The following is a 17,906-nucleotide window of genomic DNA, read 5'->3' as shown; positions in this document are numbered from 1 at the left end:
TACAAAGAACTTTTAAAACTCAGAAATAATGAAACAAGAAAATCCCACCTAAAAGTATGCAAAAGATTTGAACTGATTTGTCACTGACGAAGTTTAAGGATAGCAAATGAGCATCTGAAAAGATAATCAACATCATTCATCATTAGAGATGCAAATCAGAAACAATAAGATACCAACACATGTCAGAATCAATAAAATTACAAAAACAAACAATTCCAAGTGTTGATGCAGAAAAAGAACAACTGGACTTTCAGGCACTGCTGATGGAAATGTAAAATTATAGTCATTTTGGAAAACAGTTTGACAGTTTCTTAATGTTAAACACATCTGTCATGTGATCTAACGATTCCACATACACTGACTTAAGACATAAGAAAGCTTATATTCATACAAAACCTTGTACACAAATGCTCATATCAGATTTCTTTGTAGAAACCAAAATCTAGAAATAACCTAAATATCCATCTAGAGGAGAATGGGTAAACAGTTTGTGGTTATATCCATACAATGTAATACGCTTAACAAAACAAGGAAAAAGAAACACTATTGATACACATAAAAATAAGAATAAATCTCCAAAAAAAATTATGCTGAATGAAAGAAGCCAGATAAACAAGAGAAGTATATATTGCATGATCCCATTTATACATAATAAAATCCTTGAAAAAATGCAAATGTATCTATAATGACAGAAATTAGACAAATGTTTGCCTTGAAATGGGGAGACAGAGAAGGCAGGAGAGAGAGACTTCCAAAGGCACAAAGAAAGTGAGTGTTAAGACATATTCATTACATTGGTAGTGATGGTTTTGTGGTTGTATGCAAGTGTCGAAACTTGTGAAACTGTACATGTTAAATGTACACAACTTATGTGTTATTTATACACATACACATTATACACATAAATAGAGCTATTTTAAAGAAAGAAGAGGGTCCAATGGTTGCTAGTGCCAAATCACACTAACTGATCAAGGAGGAAGGGGATTTGGTTACGTAGAGTTGTGGTAGATTATAAAGGGTCACCTTCCATCAAGAGGTGTAATCTTCTTCCATAGCCTGAAGAAGGATTCTGGGCTAGCCTTGGGACTTTGTTTTACCAACAAAATGTGGTACATTGTACAAGTTCTGAACCCAGGCTTCAGGAGACCTTGCAGCTTCTACTTTTGCCTTCTTGAAATGCTGCTGCCATGTGAACAAGTTCAGGCTATTCTGGCATAGAGGCCACATAGGAGAAAACCACTGCACCTATATGGATAACCTACACATCACCAGACCTTTGAGTGAGGCCATCCTTGACCCTACAGTTTCAGGTCACTCGCCAACACGTGAATGGACAAGAAAAGATCTACAGAAGAACTGCATAGCTGAGCACAGATCGTATAGCTCAACTCTAAAAGGCTGAGTTCATAATTGTTTCAATCAATCACTAAATTTTAGGGTAGTTTGTTACACTGGCAAGGCTAGCTGATGTAAGAGGCATTTGAATCTTGAAAAGAACATTTTGAATACACGTGGTTGAAGGATACAAGAAGTTTGATTCAAGCATGTTGAGAGGAGAGGGAGACTGAAAGAGTATGTGTAGAAAATTGTTTTGAGAACATTTTTCATGAAAAGTGGTATAAAACATGTGGCAGTGTCTTGCTGAGTGGCATTCATTATTGTTGTTGTGTGTTTTGGGGTGCTGTTGTAACAATGTCTGAGCTTGAATTACAGCAACGAACAAACACTAAATTTGTTGTTAAACTTGGCAAGAGTAGAAGTGAAATCAGGGACATATTAATCCAAGTTGATGGGGATAATGCCATGAAGAAAATAGCAGTGTACAACGGATTAAACGTTTTTCTGAGGGGAGAGAATGTGACACTGATGAAGAGAGGTCAAGGCAGCCAGTAACAAGCAGAACTGAGGCAAACATTGCAAAAATTCGTCAAATTGTGCATCAAAATTGTCCACTGACTGTGAGAAGCATAGAAGACCAAGTAAACATCAATAGAGAAACAGTTAGGAAAATCTTAACTGAAAATCTTGTCATGAGAAAGGTGTGTGCAAAAATGGTCCCGAAGGAGCTCACTGATGAACAACAGCAAAGGAGAGTCGAAGTTTGCCAAAACCTTTTGGAGAGGCAAGACGATGTTTTGGGCCATGTTATCACTGGTGATGAAACACGGGTGCACCAATATGACCCTGAAACAAAGTCAAAGTGCACAATGAAAGTCAGCCAATTCTCCACAACCAAAACAGTTCCGTCAGTCCAAATCAAGAGTCAAAACGATGTTGCTAACCTTTTTTGTATGAGAAGGATTATTCATTATGAATTTGTACTAACTGGACAAACAGTTATCCAAGTTTACTATTTGGAAGTGCTGAAAAGGCTGCATGAAAAAGTTAGATGAGCTGAACTTTTTGCCAACAATTCATGGCTCTTGCATCATGACAATGCACCAGCTCACACGGCACTGTCTGTGAGGGAGTTTTTAGCCAGTAAACAAATAACTGTATTAGAACACCTTCCCTACTCACTTGATCTGGCCCCCAATGATTTCTTTCTTTACCTGAAGATAAAGGAAATATTGAAAGAAAGATATTTTGATGACATTCAGGACATCAAGGGTAATACAACGACAGCTCTGATGGCCATGCTAGAAAAAAGTTCCAAAATTGTTTTGAAGGGTGGACTAGGTGCTGGCGTTGATGCATAGCTTCCCAAGGGGAGTACTTCAAAGGTGACCATAGTGATATTCAGCAATGAGGTATGTAGCACTTTTTCTAGGATGAGTTTGCAAACTTAATTGTCAAACCTCATAAAACAAGCTGTACAACTGCCATTTTTTGCAGCATTTTCTCAATACATTGAGATTTTGCTCCCAATTGTCAGTTTGACTCAAATAAACTCATTAAAATTCTCCACAGGTTGAGACTTTTCTTATGTGGACACACCAAAGCCAACTGCTCTGGGATTCTTTCTCTTAAGGACCAGATGAGAGGTGGTATGGAAGAGATGGGTGGAAGGCTCAAGGGCTACAAGGATCAAATATTAAAATGGGACTGAAACAAGAGGCCAAATGAGTCCGGGCTGTGTTGCCTTCACCGCTCAGCCAATAGACCGACAGAGGAGTTGGGTCATAGAATAAGTGTTTATTATCAGAGCACCAGTGGTCTGAGAAGGCAGCGGGTTAACACCTCCAAAACCTGCCTTCACATTCTCAGACTGGCTTGGGGTTTTTAAGAGAAAATCTGGAACTATGATGGGAGCCTGGAAAGAAGGCTAGACTACAGAGATTGTGATCAATAAGACTAAGGATATTAATCATAAATTTCGGGGTAATTTTCTAAAACAGGGAACTGGATGGAACAGGGGACATTCTGAGCTCAAGCCACTGGGGGTTGAGCTATTGTTAAGCTATAAGTAGGTCAAGTAAAGATGAGGCTGGGGACGTGGAGAGGCCTTGTCATGCCAGGTGTCATGTGGGGTATCAGCTCCCGCTCCCCGCATAAGAACGCAGGATATGGTGAGGCCAAAAAGGAACACCCACGGAGCCATAGATAGGAGAGTCACACCACTATATTCTCGCTGAAAGCTAGGTTGGAGATACAGAAGCAGGAGCCACATGATCCACAATCCACACTCCGCCATCCGCTCCTCTCTGCCAACCAACCTCACTTTCTAACTGCAATCCGCGCTTGCCAGCTCAGCCACCATCTTCTTGCTAGCCCCCATTTGCTGCTAGCATAGCCACAGCAGTTATACTAGTGGCCAATGGCTCACTGGTTACAGCTTATGGCCATCCAATCACAGTTGATGGTGACTTACTACCCAAGTGAGCCCCTTTCCACAGGAGGGCGAGAGCCTGGAAACTGCTCTTCTGGTTCTGCTCCCACAGGCCTCTACTGAGCGGGTGTCAACCCGGCCCTGCTTCAGGACCAGACTCCTTATCACAGATGGTGAGGCCGCATTTTAGTAAATTTCTAAACAAGGGTGGAGTTCCATAAGTGGTTTCACAACCTAAGCCAAGCACTTGATCCCTAGAGGACATAAGACCCTTTCTTTCCATTGTGGCCCCTCGGGGACTGTCTTCATCCTCTGTACTTAACTCGCTCCATCTGGAAATTCAGCCAGGAAGTCCTTGCGCATGCCAATGCCCCCGCATTCACAAACAGCTGGGGGAAAACAATAGAGGCAGCCCCAGGATAGGAAAAAGTTCTGTTTAAATTCAAATGAAACAGGCAGGGTCAGGTTTCGGCTATCCAGGCTGGTTTCGCGCCGCCAATTGTCCTCCCGTCGGCTGTCACTCAGACACGAGGAGGCGCGGCCTTGTGAACTGTCCAATGAGGGGCAGATGGGTGGGGCGACGCAACGGGAAGTCGGGGACGTCCAAGTCGCTCTAACGGTGCTGAGGGTCGGATGTCGCCTGGCCTTCACGGTCCGTGGTGGTGGCTCTACCGCATCATCTGTCGCGCTGTGAACTGAGCTGGTCATAGGAGTCGTAGGCTGGACTCTGGGAGACCCAGGAAACCTAGAAATGGTGAGTGTTCGGGGCCTGTGCAGAGACGGGTTCGAGGGGCTGGTTGGAACCGGTTAGAATCGGCGGTGGCGGGACCCGGCCTCCCCGCGGTCCACTCAGGACTCTGCAGACCTGAGTCCACTGGGGGCTCCGCTGGGACCTCAGTCCCCTCCGGCGCGCAGCGTGGGGGCTGGGCCGGCAGTCGGGACCCTGAGCTTTCTGTCTGGTCACTGCGCGCGGTGGCTTCAGCCTGGGAGCCTCTCTGCGCCGGCAGCGCTGCGGCTCCGCAGATGGTGCGGTCCCCACCGGGAGAGCCATCAGGAAACAATCGTGACGCGGTCTCCGGGGCTCGTGCGTAGGAGGAGCTGTGGTCTGTGTGATCCCCAGTCTCCTTTCTCCCCAGGGGGACCCGTTTTCTCCTGAGTTTTTCAAATGTTTGGGAAGCAAGGTCCCAGGTCCACGACTCTGTGCCCCCAGCCTGTCTCTTCCTGGGACTGGCAGGCGGTTAGTCTCCAAATTTCTAGGTCGCTCCTTGAAGTAATTCCCAAGCCAACTTCATTGTCAACTATTTGTTCTCCGTGGTGTATTTCAAACAGATCCAATATTTTAATTGTCCTTTTTTAATTGTTTATCCTTTTTCCACAGAGTCATGGGTGGCTCTTACATTTTTTTGTGGATATTTTACGCGAGAGGAAAGGCAAGAATCGTCACCGTTTCAAGGAACTACGTTGCTTGAAATCCTTGCACCTCTCCGCCAGGACCTTCCCTGGGTGCACGGACGTCCTATGGGAAGTCCTTTGGGTGGAGGTTCCTCTTTGGAACCTTTCCTGGGTGTTCTCTCCTGTCAGCACTGCCCCTCCCTGGGTTTGTAACCCTGAAAAGATTTATCGACTTAGTTAAGTGTCCGCTTTTCAATAGGGGTAAAATGCATTTACTTAGTAGAGCTTGAAAGGCTCTAAAATAGTTCCAAACAGGCCAAAAAAAAAAAAAAAAAACAGGTGAATTTTAGAAAAAATAACACATTCCAGGATTACATTTTATTTTCGAATTAATTCTTTCACTCTTCCCCGAACATGTACAGTAAGTAGTGAGGTCCGTTTTTTAGTTTTGGGTGTTTTCAAATAGAATTGCAGCGTTTAGCCTTGCAGAGCAGACATGTTCAAGTATGATGATTTATCAACTTTATTTTTCTAGAAATTTATTGACATCTTTTTCTGAAAAAACAGATACGTATTTATGATTTTCTGGTTGAACTAGTTAAAGACCCTTAAATTTTCTTTCTTTCCCTATAAATGTTGGCTTTAAGTGATTTTGCTGGATTTTTCAAACACTGGGTTTGGCATTTACGATATCAACCGTGTTCCAGAGCACCTCCAGTGGTGCAAGCTAAGAGCTGCAAAGGGAAGTACAGTAGTAGTACCTCGGTTTTCGAACGTCTCAGTCGACAAACATTTCAGTTTACGAACGCCTTAAACCCAGAAGTCAATGCGTTGGTTTTCTAACACGCCTCGGAAGTTGAACATGTCAAGTGACTTCCACTGAGTGCATGATCCTGAGGCCTAGCTGTTGGCTGTTTTCCAACGTTTCAGAACTCGTGGATTACGTTCGAACACCGAGGTACCACTGTACTTGAAGGCCCAGTGGTTCTTGCTGGGGAGTCTCCCCTGCAAGTGTCTTCCTGCTCACACCTACCATGGAGGGGCTTTTACACTGAGAGAAGCTGCAGCCCTGGAGAGCTGGGGGTGCAGGTGCATATGTGTGGGAGGGGTGGTGACGCCCCTTCTGAGGTTGTGGTTGTGGCTTCTTAGGCCTCGACATTTTTAGATCTTCTGTTTGAGTTTTGCATCCAAAGTGTAGGTGCACTCAGTGTAGTTTGTGCATATGGAGGAAATCTGTGAAGATCAGGGGTTCTGTCTCGGGGACAAAAGGTTCATGACTTTGAGTGTTTACGTGGGTTAGAACCTTGAACTGAATCAGGCTGAGTTTCCTCACTGTGAAAATGGAAGTCTGGGGGAGGGAGCGCTTCCATGCTTGCAGAAGACGGGGTGTGTGTGGAGCTCCCAGAGTCCATTCCTGGAGCTACTCAGTGTCCCACCCTCCTTCCCCAGGGACTGACCCACTCCAGGGGTTCTGTCTCAACCAGGGGTATCTAGACCCCAAGTATGGGAACATGTTCACTAAAGCTTGGAGGTTCCTGCACTGGGAGCCTCACTGGGGAGCCCTGTGAGCTGTGCTTCCCTGCGCTGTATCGTGGACCCACCCAGCCAGGGGTCTGTGTACAGAGGACTCTGAGTTGACAGTTTTGGTCATTCTTTGTTCTTCGTGAGCAGAGTATGGGAATGAAACCCTCCTTACAGTGGTCCTGGGTGGATGTTTTGGCCGGAACCCTGTGTTTAGAGTAAAAGTATGACTGGGGCTGGATTTGCACAGACATTAGGGGGAGTTCTTCGGGTACAAGGATGATTATACTCTGTGAATGAGGTGAGCCCATCAGATTGTCACTCCTTAAAGAGGCTTTATTTCAGAGAGAAAAAGAGAAGAGACGGATGGCAGCCATAAGTGGCGAGATTCCAGAGCCCAGCAGGACCCCTAAGTTACGCTGCTGCTGCAGCTGCCGCCCCTGCACCTGTTGCAACAAAGACCCCGACCCCCTGGGTTACAGCGGCCAGCACCATAGTTTCTGTTTGGCGCAGCAAAGGGATTAGTTCAAACCCTACTTAAGCCCAGGGTACTTCAACTCCATACAGCAACCAGTTGTCATGGAGGCGACTTCTAACCCTGTTGGCCGCAATGGGAGCCCCCTGGAGGATGACCTTGAGTCATCCATAGGCTTCTGGTTAAGGGACCGTCCTGGGCCTCACACTGTGTGCCATCAGGACTGCAGTTACCACCGCGTCCTGGCCCCTTTTGAAGACAGAGGCTCCATACGTGCTGAGCATGGGACCCTCCACTGAGGTGCCGATTATGCCTTTGGCCCTGGAGGCCCTGGAAACGCCTGCTCAGCTTGGCTGCTGACACCTGCTTGTGATATGATGGAGCCAAACCATAGCTCTCTGGTTTATGTGACCTGTTTGTACAGCAGACCCAAGGGAAAACTTTGGAGACTGAACATCTACCTGCATAAGTGGAGGCCAGGGAAAGACTGAGGAATGAGGTAGGCCACATCAGTCTGGCAATTAACGGTTTATTAAGGGAAACTTACTGTGTTTCCCTGAAAATAAGACCTAGCTGGACCATCAGCTCTAATGCCTCTTTTGGAGCAAAAATTAATATAAGACCGGGTCTAATTTTACTATAAGACTGGATCTAATATAACATAACATAACACTGAGTCATATTAATTTTTGCTCTAAAAGATGCATTACAGCTGATTGCCTGGCTAGGTCTTATTTTCAGGGAAACACGGTACATACAGGGCGCATCTTGGGGGTCTGCAACATGCAGTGGTTATCCTCCTTGCCACCTGGCAGTCTCCAAAAGATTATATAGAACATGGCAGGGTGGGTACTGGTGCATGGTAGTTACAGGTACAGGTAAATGCTTGATGGGGTCAGGACGACGGCCCGTCCCAGTAACCAGTATGCTGTGTGTGACACAGGGGAGAGCTGGCTAATGTCCGAAGGAAAACATCGATTATGAACAAGACAGTCTCGGAGGGGCTTTACGGGAAGCAACTCCATTCTGGTCTAGGTCTAGCTCAGAGGTCCAGCAGGAGTCATGTCATGGAACAGTCATTCTCCTTCCACACCACCCATAGGAGGCATGACCTGCCTTCCTCCTGTCCCTCGAAAGAAGCCATGGTGCTGGAGGAGGTCACCCGTCTGCCAGACCTTATGATTCCCTGGACTCTTCCCTGGGATAAACTGAATGCACAGCCGTGGGCAGCTCAGGCTTTCAGGAGGACAGCGCACATTCGTACATGATGGAACTCCATGGAAGGTTGCTGCTCTTCATCCCTGAATTGAGACGTTTCTGATGAAGGCCCAAGCCCAAGGGTCACACAGCTCACCCAGCATCAGGCAGTCATCGTGCTGCTGGCCCACGGTTGTCCCCAGCTGCATATGTTCACAGGCTCTTGGACTGTTGCCTAAGAGTTGCCACTTTGTGGTAAAAGAACTCTGGGAATCTCTTGACTCAGATCCCCAGAATTAAATGTAGGTGACACTTGTCTGTCCATTACTAAGTCTACATCCCGGGACTCAGCAGGACACGCCTCATCCACTTGGAGTTCCGGACACTGACAGTGACCGTGGTGCTTCTCAGAATATAGATGACACGCTCTCCAACATGGCGTTCCCTGCAGGTTTCACCTCCTTCCTGCTCTCAGGCTCCTAGAGCACCAGGCTGGCTTATTGACATAAGGTCAGATCGGGTGAATGACACGTGGCCTGTTTCACCCATCAGTCAGTGGTTAGACTTCAATTTTGTTAAGCCATTTTAGGTTTACAGAAAAATTGTTAAGAGAACACAGAGTTAGTGCCCACATAACCCCTGTGCTTCTACCCAGTTTGCCCTATTTTTTTTTTCATCTTGTATGACTATGGTGCATTTGTTACAATTGCTGAGCCAATATTGCTGTATTAAAGTGCACAGTCTACCTTAGCGTTGAGCTTGTGTTATGGGATGTATGGGTTTGGGCAAATGTATGATAATGTGTATCTATCATTTCTGTATTACAAACTGTAGCATTACTTCCCTAAAAAGCTTCTGTGTTCACTTATTCATTCATTCCTATCTCCAACTCCTAAATCCTTCAGACGCAAATATCTTTTGATTGGCTCATGGTTTTGTCTGTTGCAGGTGGTCATTACTTGGAATCATACAGAGTGTAGCCTTGTCAGATTGGTTTCTTTCCCTTAGCAATGTACTTTTAAGGTTCCTCCTGTGTTTTCATGGCTTAATGCCCCGTTTCTTTTTATCACTGAAAAATATTTCACCATTTGGATTTACTATTGATTGTCTGTTTGCATCTTGAAGGACATCTTGCTTAACTCTGGACTCCTGCCAATTGTGAATAAAGGGCCTACAAATATTTATATACAGGTTTTTGTGTGAACATAAGGTTTCAGTTCATTTAGGTCTATACCAAGATTTCTGGATCTTACTATACATAGTAAGAGTACATTTATTAATAAATTAAAAGTTCCGGTCTCCAATGTGGGCGTGCCTGATTCCATCCCACCAGTAATAAATTAGAATTACCTGCAGCTTCACCTCTTCACCAGTATGTGCTATTTTGAGTTTCAGCCATTTACTCAGTGCATAGTGATACCTCATTAATTCTTTTATTTGCACCTAGAATTTCTCATATGTTATCTTGTAGGAGTTTATCACTTTTACATTTTACATTTAGATCTACAATGTATTTGAGTTAATTTTTGTGAACGGTATAAGGTCTGCATCTCCATTCGTTTTTGTGATTATATGTTTGTTTGTGGGGATTCATTATTTCCAGCAATATTTGTTTAAAATACTGTCTTTTTCCATTGAATTGCCTTTCCTCCTTTGTCAAAGATCCATTGAGTATATTTGTGGGGGTCTGTGGGAAAGCAATTGACTTGTGTATAGGAGTTATCTCTGTTGTAGGTTCTTTCTGGTGTTTCAGAGTCACTCATGTCATGAGAAACAAGTGTGATGAATTTAGCTACAGGTTTCATGAAGATGTTCTTTTTCCAGAAGTGGACTTTCCCCTCCACTGCTAGTTTGTTATCATAAGTTGATGTTCAATTTTATTAAATACTTTTGTATTTTCATTTTCCCCTCTGCTTTCTAATATTAGTCATTTCTGTCTTACCGCTTTTCTTAGTTATCTTGTCTAGATATTTACCAGTTTTATGCATCTTGTCAAAGAAGTGCTTTTAAAATTTCTTCCTCCATTGATTTTTTTCCACAATCATATTGATTTCTTTTCTAATTTTTATCATTTCTGTTATTCTGCTTACTTTGAGTTTAATTTTCTCTTCTTTTTATTGTTTCATGAAGTAGATGCTTCCATTATTGATTACATGTCTTTCTTTTTTCCAGTGAATTTGTTCAATTTGTTCAAAAAAGTTGTTTTATTTTAATTTTTTTAGTTAAAAATAATTTTTCATTTCTCCTGAGATTTTTTTTTCCCTTTGATCCTATGTGTTACTTAGAAGTGTGTTGAATCTCCATGTATTTGGGGGTTTTCCAGCTACCTTCCTTTTACTGATTTCCAGATTAATTTCTGTGTGATCTAAGAGCATATTTTGCATGATTTCTGTTGTTTCCAATTTTTATGGTGTGTTTTATGTCCTAGATGAGTTTTGTCTTGGTGAATGTTCCATGTGAACTTGAGAAGATGTGTATTCTGTTGTTGCATGAAGTATTCCACAGATTACAATTAAGTCCAATTGTTGCATAGTGCTGCTCAGTTCTGCTCTGTCCTTCCTGATTTTCTGCTACAGGAATTTATAATTCATTATAAGAGGTGTTGAACTCTCTGGCCACAGCAGTGGATTCATCTGTTCCTTCTTGCATTCTATCAGCTCTTGCCTTATGTAGTTTGACCTGTGTTGTTAGGCACATACACCTAAAGAATTGCTGTGTCTTTTTGGAGATGGACCCCTTTGTCATCATATAATGTCTTTCTTTATCTCTGAGTCTTTCTTGGTTTGAAAACTTCATTGCTGTAATTCATATATCTGTCCTTTGATTACTGTGGCCTAGTATACTTGCCTCCATCCCTTTACCTTTCATCTATCTATGTCTTCATATTTAAAGTGCGTTTCTTACAGACAACATAAAAGTGTTTTTTTTTTAATCTGATATTTACTATATCTTTCAATTGTATTGGGACCATTGATGATTAAAATGGTTTTTGATGCAATCAGAGTAATATTTACCAAACCTTTTACTGTTTTCTATTTGCTGCCCTTGTTCTTTGTTTCCGTCTGTCTGCAGCTTTTTTTCTGCCTTCTTTGTCTTTAGTGGAGGATTTTACTTAATTTTTTTTTCTCCTCTCTCAGCATATCAGTCACATTTTTAAAAAGCTTTTTTAATGGTTTCCCTTGATTTTTGAATATACATGTACAACTAACCCACATCTGTCAAGTCACACTGTAACACTTCACTGTTTCTGCAAGTACCTTATACCACACTATTTCCAATTCCTCACTCATTGCCCCTTGTCACATTCTGTCATTTATTTCTATTACCCATAAGCATATAATTACCAAATACATTTATTGCTAGTATTTTAAGAAATGCAAAATAATTTTACCTTCATTTATGCCTTTTCTAATCCTCCACCTTTTATGATTTACATACTTTATGATGAATTTTTTAATGTTTCATTTAAAGTAAGTGTACTAGTGACAGATTCCCTCAATGTTTGTCTCAGAAGGTCCTTATTCTTTATTTTTGATAGATTATGTTCCTCAATACAAAATTATGCAGAGTGGTTTTTTAATTTTAAAACATTCAATATTTTATTCCACTCTGTTTTTGTTTGCATAGTTTCTGAAAAAAAGTTGAATTTAATTCAAAATCTTTGTTTCTCTATTCCCAAGCTCTGTTTTGCCTTCTGGCTTCTTTCGATATATTCCCTTTGTCTTTGATTTTTGTCTAATTTCAATATGATATACTTGAGTACGCATTTTTGGTGTTTTTCATGGTTAGTGTTTTAGAGCTTTCTGGCTCTACAGTGTATCTTCTGTCATTAATTTTAGGATAGGTCAGTGATTATTACTTCACTTATCTCTCCTGTTTCTTTCCGTCTTTCTTTTTTCCAGGTATTCCTGTTGTTTGTATTTTAATCCTCATGTTAAAGAAGGTTGTCCTAGGCTTCATGGATATTTTGTTCTGTCTTTTTTGTTCATCATCTTTGTATTCGACTCTGGTGAAATAGATATTTTTGAGAACGGGCCTTGTTAAGAACAGAATATTTGGGGCATATCTCAAAATACCATCTTTTCTCTTTCCTAATTTTGGAGATGCCATGTTCTCTGTGACCTCAAGACTCTGAAGAGGTCACAGAGAAGTTCATTTCAATTTTGTTTTTTGTTTTTGTTGTTTTTTAATGAGATTGAGACTGACGGCTTCTAAGTTCCTTAAGTGCCAGACTTGAAGGTGGCGGGGCAACTTCTAGAGTGACTTGTCAGGAAAATTTTCCTCCTAAAATTGGAGAATGGAAATTTTGTGTTCTTTTGGAGGAAAGCAATGTTGAATCCTTTAAGTGTTCTATAATCATGGTCAAATTCACCATCAAACCATTTGGTCTTCAGTGAACTCCATTATAATTTACAGCTCTTAACCTCTCCCTCAAGGTCAGCAAGTCCTAGGGTACACACTGTTAGGACTTAACCAGAAAGGATTTAACTTTGGGCATATTCTGTCACTGTATGTTCTAAAAGTGACTGGAAGTTGCCCTGGGGCACACGAGTATAGGAATTTTGTGGTCTAACATTTCATTTTTTTCCTTCCTTGTGTCTGTGCTCTAAGTTCCCAATAACTTTCTAACCCCATTAAGTTGAATAGCAAAGAAAGGAAGAACTCAGTCTGTGATCAGTATTACACAAGTTACAAGCAGTGCTTCTCCACAAGCATATTTACATTCAGCCAACAGTATCTGATTACTGGTTAAAGGCCTGGAGGACTTTAGAATGACATGGTCAACTGGCTTTATTGAAAGTGATTTCCAAGAGGCCTCTTGAACTTTCATGTTTGGTAATGGGAATAGAAGGAAAAGCTTCCAGTTCTTCACTGTGTTTTGTTTATTAAACCCTTATGTATATCTAAGGCTCTGCCTCGTGGAGTGCTAAAACTGGTAGATAATAAAGATGAAAGAAATTTTCTCACAAAGAATTAATAGTCTTAAAATAGTAATACTTGTTTCACCTGAATAGCATTTCTGTCATTTCCAAACATTCTCTGAACCTTGACAGTAGAAAAAAATAAATGCAATGTGATCACAGTAAGAATGTGTAAGTAATTTCCATGTGTTCACAATGCTGTCAAATTTATGAGCAAGTAAGTGTGGGCTGACAGCAAGCTTCTGACGAGCAAGTCATAGAATAAATGTTTAGAGACAAGAGAATCATATGTAAGCTTATACATGGAGTCTAGATGTCCAGTGCTCACATATCCTACTCTACATATGTTGGGATGTTATAGGACTCAGTAGCCTATGAGGATGTGGCTGTGACCTTCACCCTGGAGGAGTGGGCCTTACTGGATCCTTCACAGAAGAAACTCTACAGAGATGTGATGTGGGACACCTTCAGGAACCTGGCCTCAGTAGGTAAGGATGACAACATTCCTTCATTTATCAGTTAGAGGGTAAATGTTTCTTGCTCATCAGTGTTTTTCCAAGATGTGGAATGTGTAAAGCAAGGATGTTGATAAATAATCTGGGTATGGTCACAACTCATCATTTATCTAGAAGCTAATAGTTTTTCCATAATACAAATTCTTTGGAATCACTTTTCTGGGTCTGTGTTTTAGGGAAAAGATGGGAAGAACATGACATTGAAGATCACTGTAAAAACCAGGGGAGAAAACTAAGGTGAGTCACATAATAGAAAGTAGTGTTTCATGTGAGAATTCTAGTAGGCTATGAAATTTTGAAAAGAAGCAACCAACAAAACTAATAAACCCTGCTTCAAATGTCTTTCTTGGAAAATTTTTACCAAAATACTTCCTTAAATGTAACATACACATTTAGTATTTGCAAAATAGTTCACTTGGAAATAGCATTAATAAGCCCTATATATGAATATCACAGTTTGATAATAGCAAGGATAAAGTCTTCTTGGAGAACATTCAGTATATTTACTTTTAGACAATTCAGACAAAACAGTATACTTATACTTTTCCTAGAAATCATAATAAATATAATGAATATAAAATCATTAATAAGGAAATTATTAATACAGTGCCTCTCTCTCTCTCTCTCTCTCTCTCTCTCTCTCTCTCTCTCTCTCGCTCTCTCTCTCTTTACAGAAGATTCTGTGAAAGTACAGAGGGTAGTCAGTGTGGAGAAGACTTCAGCCTTATTTCAAATCTCAATCTGCAGATGAAAACTACTGGAGTGAAACCATGTGAATGCAGGGCACGTGGAAAAGTCTTTGTGCATCTTTCATCCCTTAGTAGGCACATCGGATGTCACACTGTACACAAAGCATATGAATTTCGAAAATATGGAGAGAAGCCGTATAAATGTAAAGAATGTGGTGAAGCCTTCAGTTATCTACAGTGGTTTGAAAAACATGAAAGAAATCACAATGGGGAAGAAACCTATAAATATAAGGAATGTGGGAAAGCCTTCAGTTGTTCAAGTTCACTTCGATTACATGGAATAACTCACACTGGAGAGAAACTCTCTGAATGTAAACTGTGTAGTAAGGCCTACACAGATAACTGCTCCTTAAAAATACATGAAAGAACACATACTGGAGAGAAACCCTGTGAGTGTAAACAATGTGGTAAAGCTTACAGAGATCCCAGTTCCTTAAAAATACATGAAAGAATTCATACTGGAGAGAAACCCTATGAGTGTAAACAATGTGATAAAGCCTATAAAGATCGCAGTTCCTTAAAAACACATGAAAGAATTCATACTGGAGAGAAACCCTATGAATGTAAAATATGTAGCAAAGCATTCACTTATCCCAGTTCTCTTCAAAAACATAAAAGAACACATACTGGGGAGAAGCCCTATGAATGCAAAATATGTGGTAGAGCTTTCACTTGTTCCAGTCAAGTTCAAGTACATGGAAGAACCCACACTGGAGAGAAACCCTATGAATGTAAAATATGTGGTAAGGCCTTCAGTTCTTTTAATTATGTTCAAGTACATGAAAGAACTCACACTGGAGAAAAACCCTATGAATGTCAAATATGTAGCAAAGCATTCACTTATCCCAGTTCTCTTCAAAAACATAAAATAACACATTCTGGAGAGAAACCCTATGAATGTAAACAATGTGGTAAATTCTTCAAACATTACAGTTCCTTACACATACACGATAAAATTCACACAGGAGAGAAACCTTGTGAGTGTAAGCAATGTGGCAAAGCCTTCAGAGATCACAGTTATCTTCAGAAACATGAAAAAACACATACTGGACAGAAGCCCTATGAGTGTCAACAATGTGGGAAAGCCTTCAGAGTTCGTGGTTCTCTTCAAAAACATGAAAGAACACATGCTAGAGCGAAACCCTATGAATGTAAGCAATGTGGTAAAGCTTTCAGTTTTCGTAAGGGTTTCCAAATACATAAAAGAACTCACACTTCAGAGACATTCTATGAATGTAAAGTATGTAGTAAAGTATTCAGGTATCCCAGTGACCTTCGAATACATGACAGAATTCACACTGGTGAGAAACCCTATGAGTGTAAGCAATGTGGTAAAGCCTACAGAGGTCACAGTTCCTTAAAAACACATGAAAGAATTCATACGGGAGAGAAACCCTATGAATGTAAGGAATGTGGGAAAGCCTACAGACATAGTAGTACCTTTCAGAGACACAAAAGGACTCAACACTAGAGAAAAACCTTATGAATGTAAATTGGGAAAGCCTTCAAATACCAAGTTTTCAAACGTGAAAGAAATCACCCTGGAGAGAAATCATAATGCATGAAAAAAATGTGAAACATTCAGTTGTCTGGGTTATTTTCGAGAATATGAAGGAAAACACACTGCAAAACAACCCTACAAATAAAGTATAAAGCATTTAGGTGTCCCAGTGATGTTCGAAAACACAAAGAACTCACAGTGGAAAGAAACCTCGTTAGTATAAGGAATGTGGGAAAAGCTTCAGTTATCCCAGTTCCTTTCAAAACCATGAAAGGACTCACTGGATAAAACCCCTTAAATGTAAACAGCATGGGAAACATTTGAATTGCTCCACATTCTAACATTTGGAACTCCCATGGAAGAGAAATAGAAATAAATGTAAGTAACATGAAAAAGCTTGATGTAAATTCATGTATAATGTGCCAGAAAACTTTCAACAGGAAAATTCTTATTAAAGATGTAAATATATTGTGTTTATTGAACAATTTTAGAAGTGCATCACTAGAGTGGATTTCTACTAATTACTTTCAGAAATGCATATTCAGGTGCGATAATTCTGAGAGTCATCTTTCAACATTAAGACATAAGAGTAATATGTAGTGGTTTTTCCTTAAAACATTTAATAATGTTTTCTCATCATTTTGAATACTGTTAGATGCATGGGTGAATTAAGTATTTCTTATGTACAGTTAAGTTCAATTTTTTTTATGTTGTATTTTTTCTGTTAGGGGTCCACTGAAAAGGATATGAGTACTTTGGTATTTGGATCTTCCTAGTGGCCTGTGGAAGTCCTTTATATCCCTGGAATATACCTATTATATATATATATATATATATTCTACCTTTTCCTTTGACATAGCTTCTTTTTTGATGTGATGGATATAGGAGCCTTTTTTCTATTTTCCATGTTAATAAATAGTTGGAATAAACTTTATATAAGGCAAGTTTAGGAAAGAATGTAGTTTTTATATTTGGCCCTTTGCTTTTCATCCTTCCTTTGGTATTTGGTGAATAGAGTTTGAATTAAGAAGAGGGACCTGTGATAGGGCAACAAAATAGAGAGGGACACAGGTGTTTGTTTCTCTGCTGCATGTGCAGTGGCTGCCATGACCCAGTGCTTTGATGTGAGAACAGGCCCCTGCCTCCTGTTAGGAAGCCTGTGGGTGTTTCCTGTTACTTGCAGCTGAATGTAATCCCTCTGTATGTTTTCACTTATGTTGATTGTATGTGATGAAACGTACTCATATGTATCAAACAAACACTTCTGTAGGTGTTTCATAAAAATATTTTGTTAACTGTTTTCTCAGCTATTATATGCTACCAAATACTATGTTTTTCATTTCCTGAGAGGATATGTTAAAATGCCCCCCATTATAATTGTGGATTTTTCAAATAAATTTCATCTTCTCTTCATTTAATCATTACACTTTATGGCTAATTTTATCATGTTCATTCAAGTTAAGGTAATTGTTCCTCAGGCATATTTTATGTTTTAATCTTTTATAGTTACAATGTTTTTCACTATAATGACACTAATTGTCATTCAGCCTTAATAACAAAACCTTAAATCATGGTTGGTTTTTTCAGTGCCCTCTTGCCAGTGACCCACAGGATCTTGCATGTAGTCGAAAGGAGGGGTATGATGAATTCTAAGAATAAGAATGACCACAAAATAAACAATAACTGTTGGGGTGTAACATAGAAGATTGCTCAGGACTTTTAAGATTTGGCCTGTGTTAGATATTTTGATCACTATTTAAGGCACCAAGACGTTTTTGTATATTGAATGTCATACGGAGATAAATTTATTATGTTATTGGTAATCAAACCTTGTTTTCTAGAAAACAAAAACAATGTAGTGCAAC

At 40.5% G+C, this 17,906-nt stretch overlaps 1 protein-coding gene across 1 annotated transcript; it reads left to right on the top strand.

Moving 5' to 3' along the window:
• Window positions 1-4,335: 4,335 nt before the first annotated feature.
• Window positions 4,336-17,466, top strand: LOC308509162 (uncharacterized protein). The gene is made up of 4 exons (XM_081076855.1): window positions 4,336-4,523; window positions 13,638-13,764; window positions 13,968-14,028; window positions 14,466-17,466. Exons 1-4 carry the CDS (start codon window positions 4,521-4,523, stop codon window positions 16,009-16,011), a joined length of 1,737 nt encoding a protein of 578 aa, XP_080932981.1. The 5' UTR covers window positions 4,336-4,520; the 3' UTR covers window positions 16,012-17,466.
• The last annotated feature ends 440 nt before the right edge of the window (window positions 17,467-17,906 follow it).

This window comes from Rhinolophus hipposideros (genome assembly GCF_964194185.1).
Source record: "Rhinolophus hipposideros genome assembly, chromosome: 16".
NCBI classification, from domain to species: domain Eukaryota; kingdom Metazoa; phylum Chordata; class Mammalia; order Chiroptera; family Rhinolophidae; genus Rhinolophus; species Rhinolophus hipposideros.
This window is presented reverse-complemented; position numbering and strand designations above follow the sequence as displayed.

Coding starts and splice junctions, on each gene's coding strand:
- LOC308509162 (XM_081076855.1), top strand. Junction 13,765..13,967: donor CAGGAACCTGGCCTCAGTAG/GTAAGGATGACA, acceptor TCTGTGTTTTAG/GGAAAAGATGGGAAGAACAT. Junction 14,029..14,465: donor AACCAGGGGAGAAAACTAAG/GTGAGTCACATA, acceptor CTCTCTTTACAG/AAGATTCTGTGAAAGTACAG.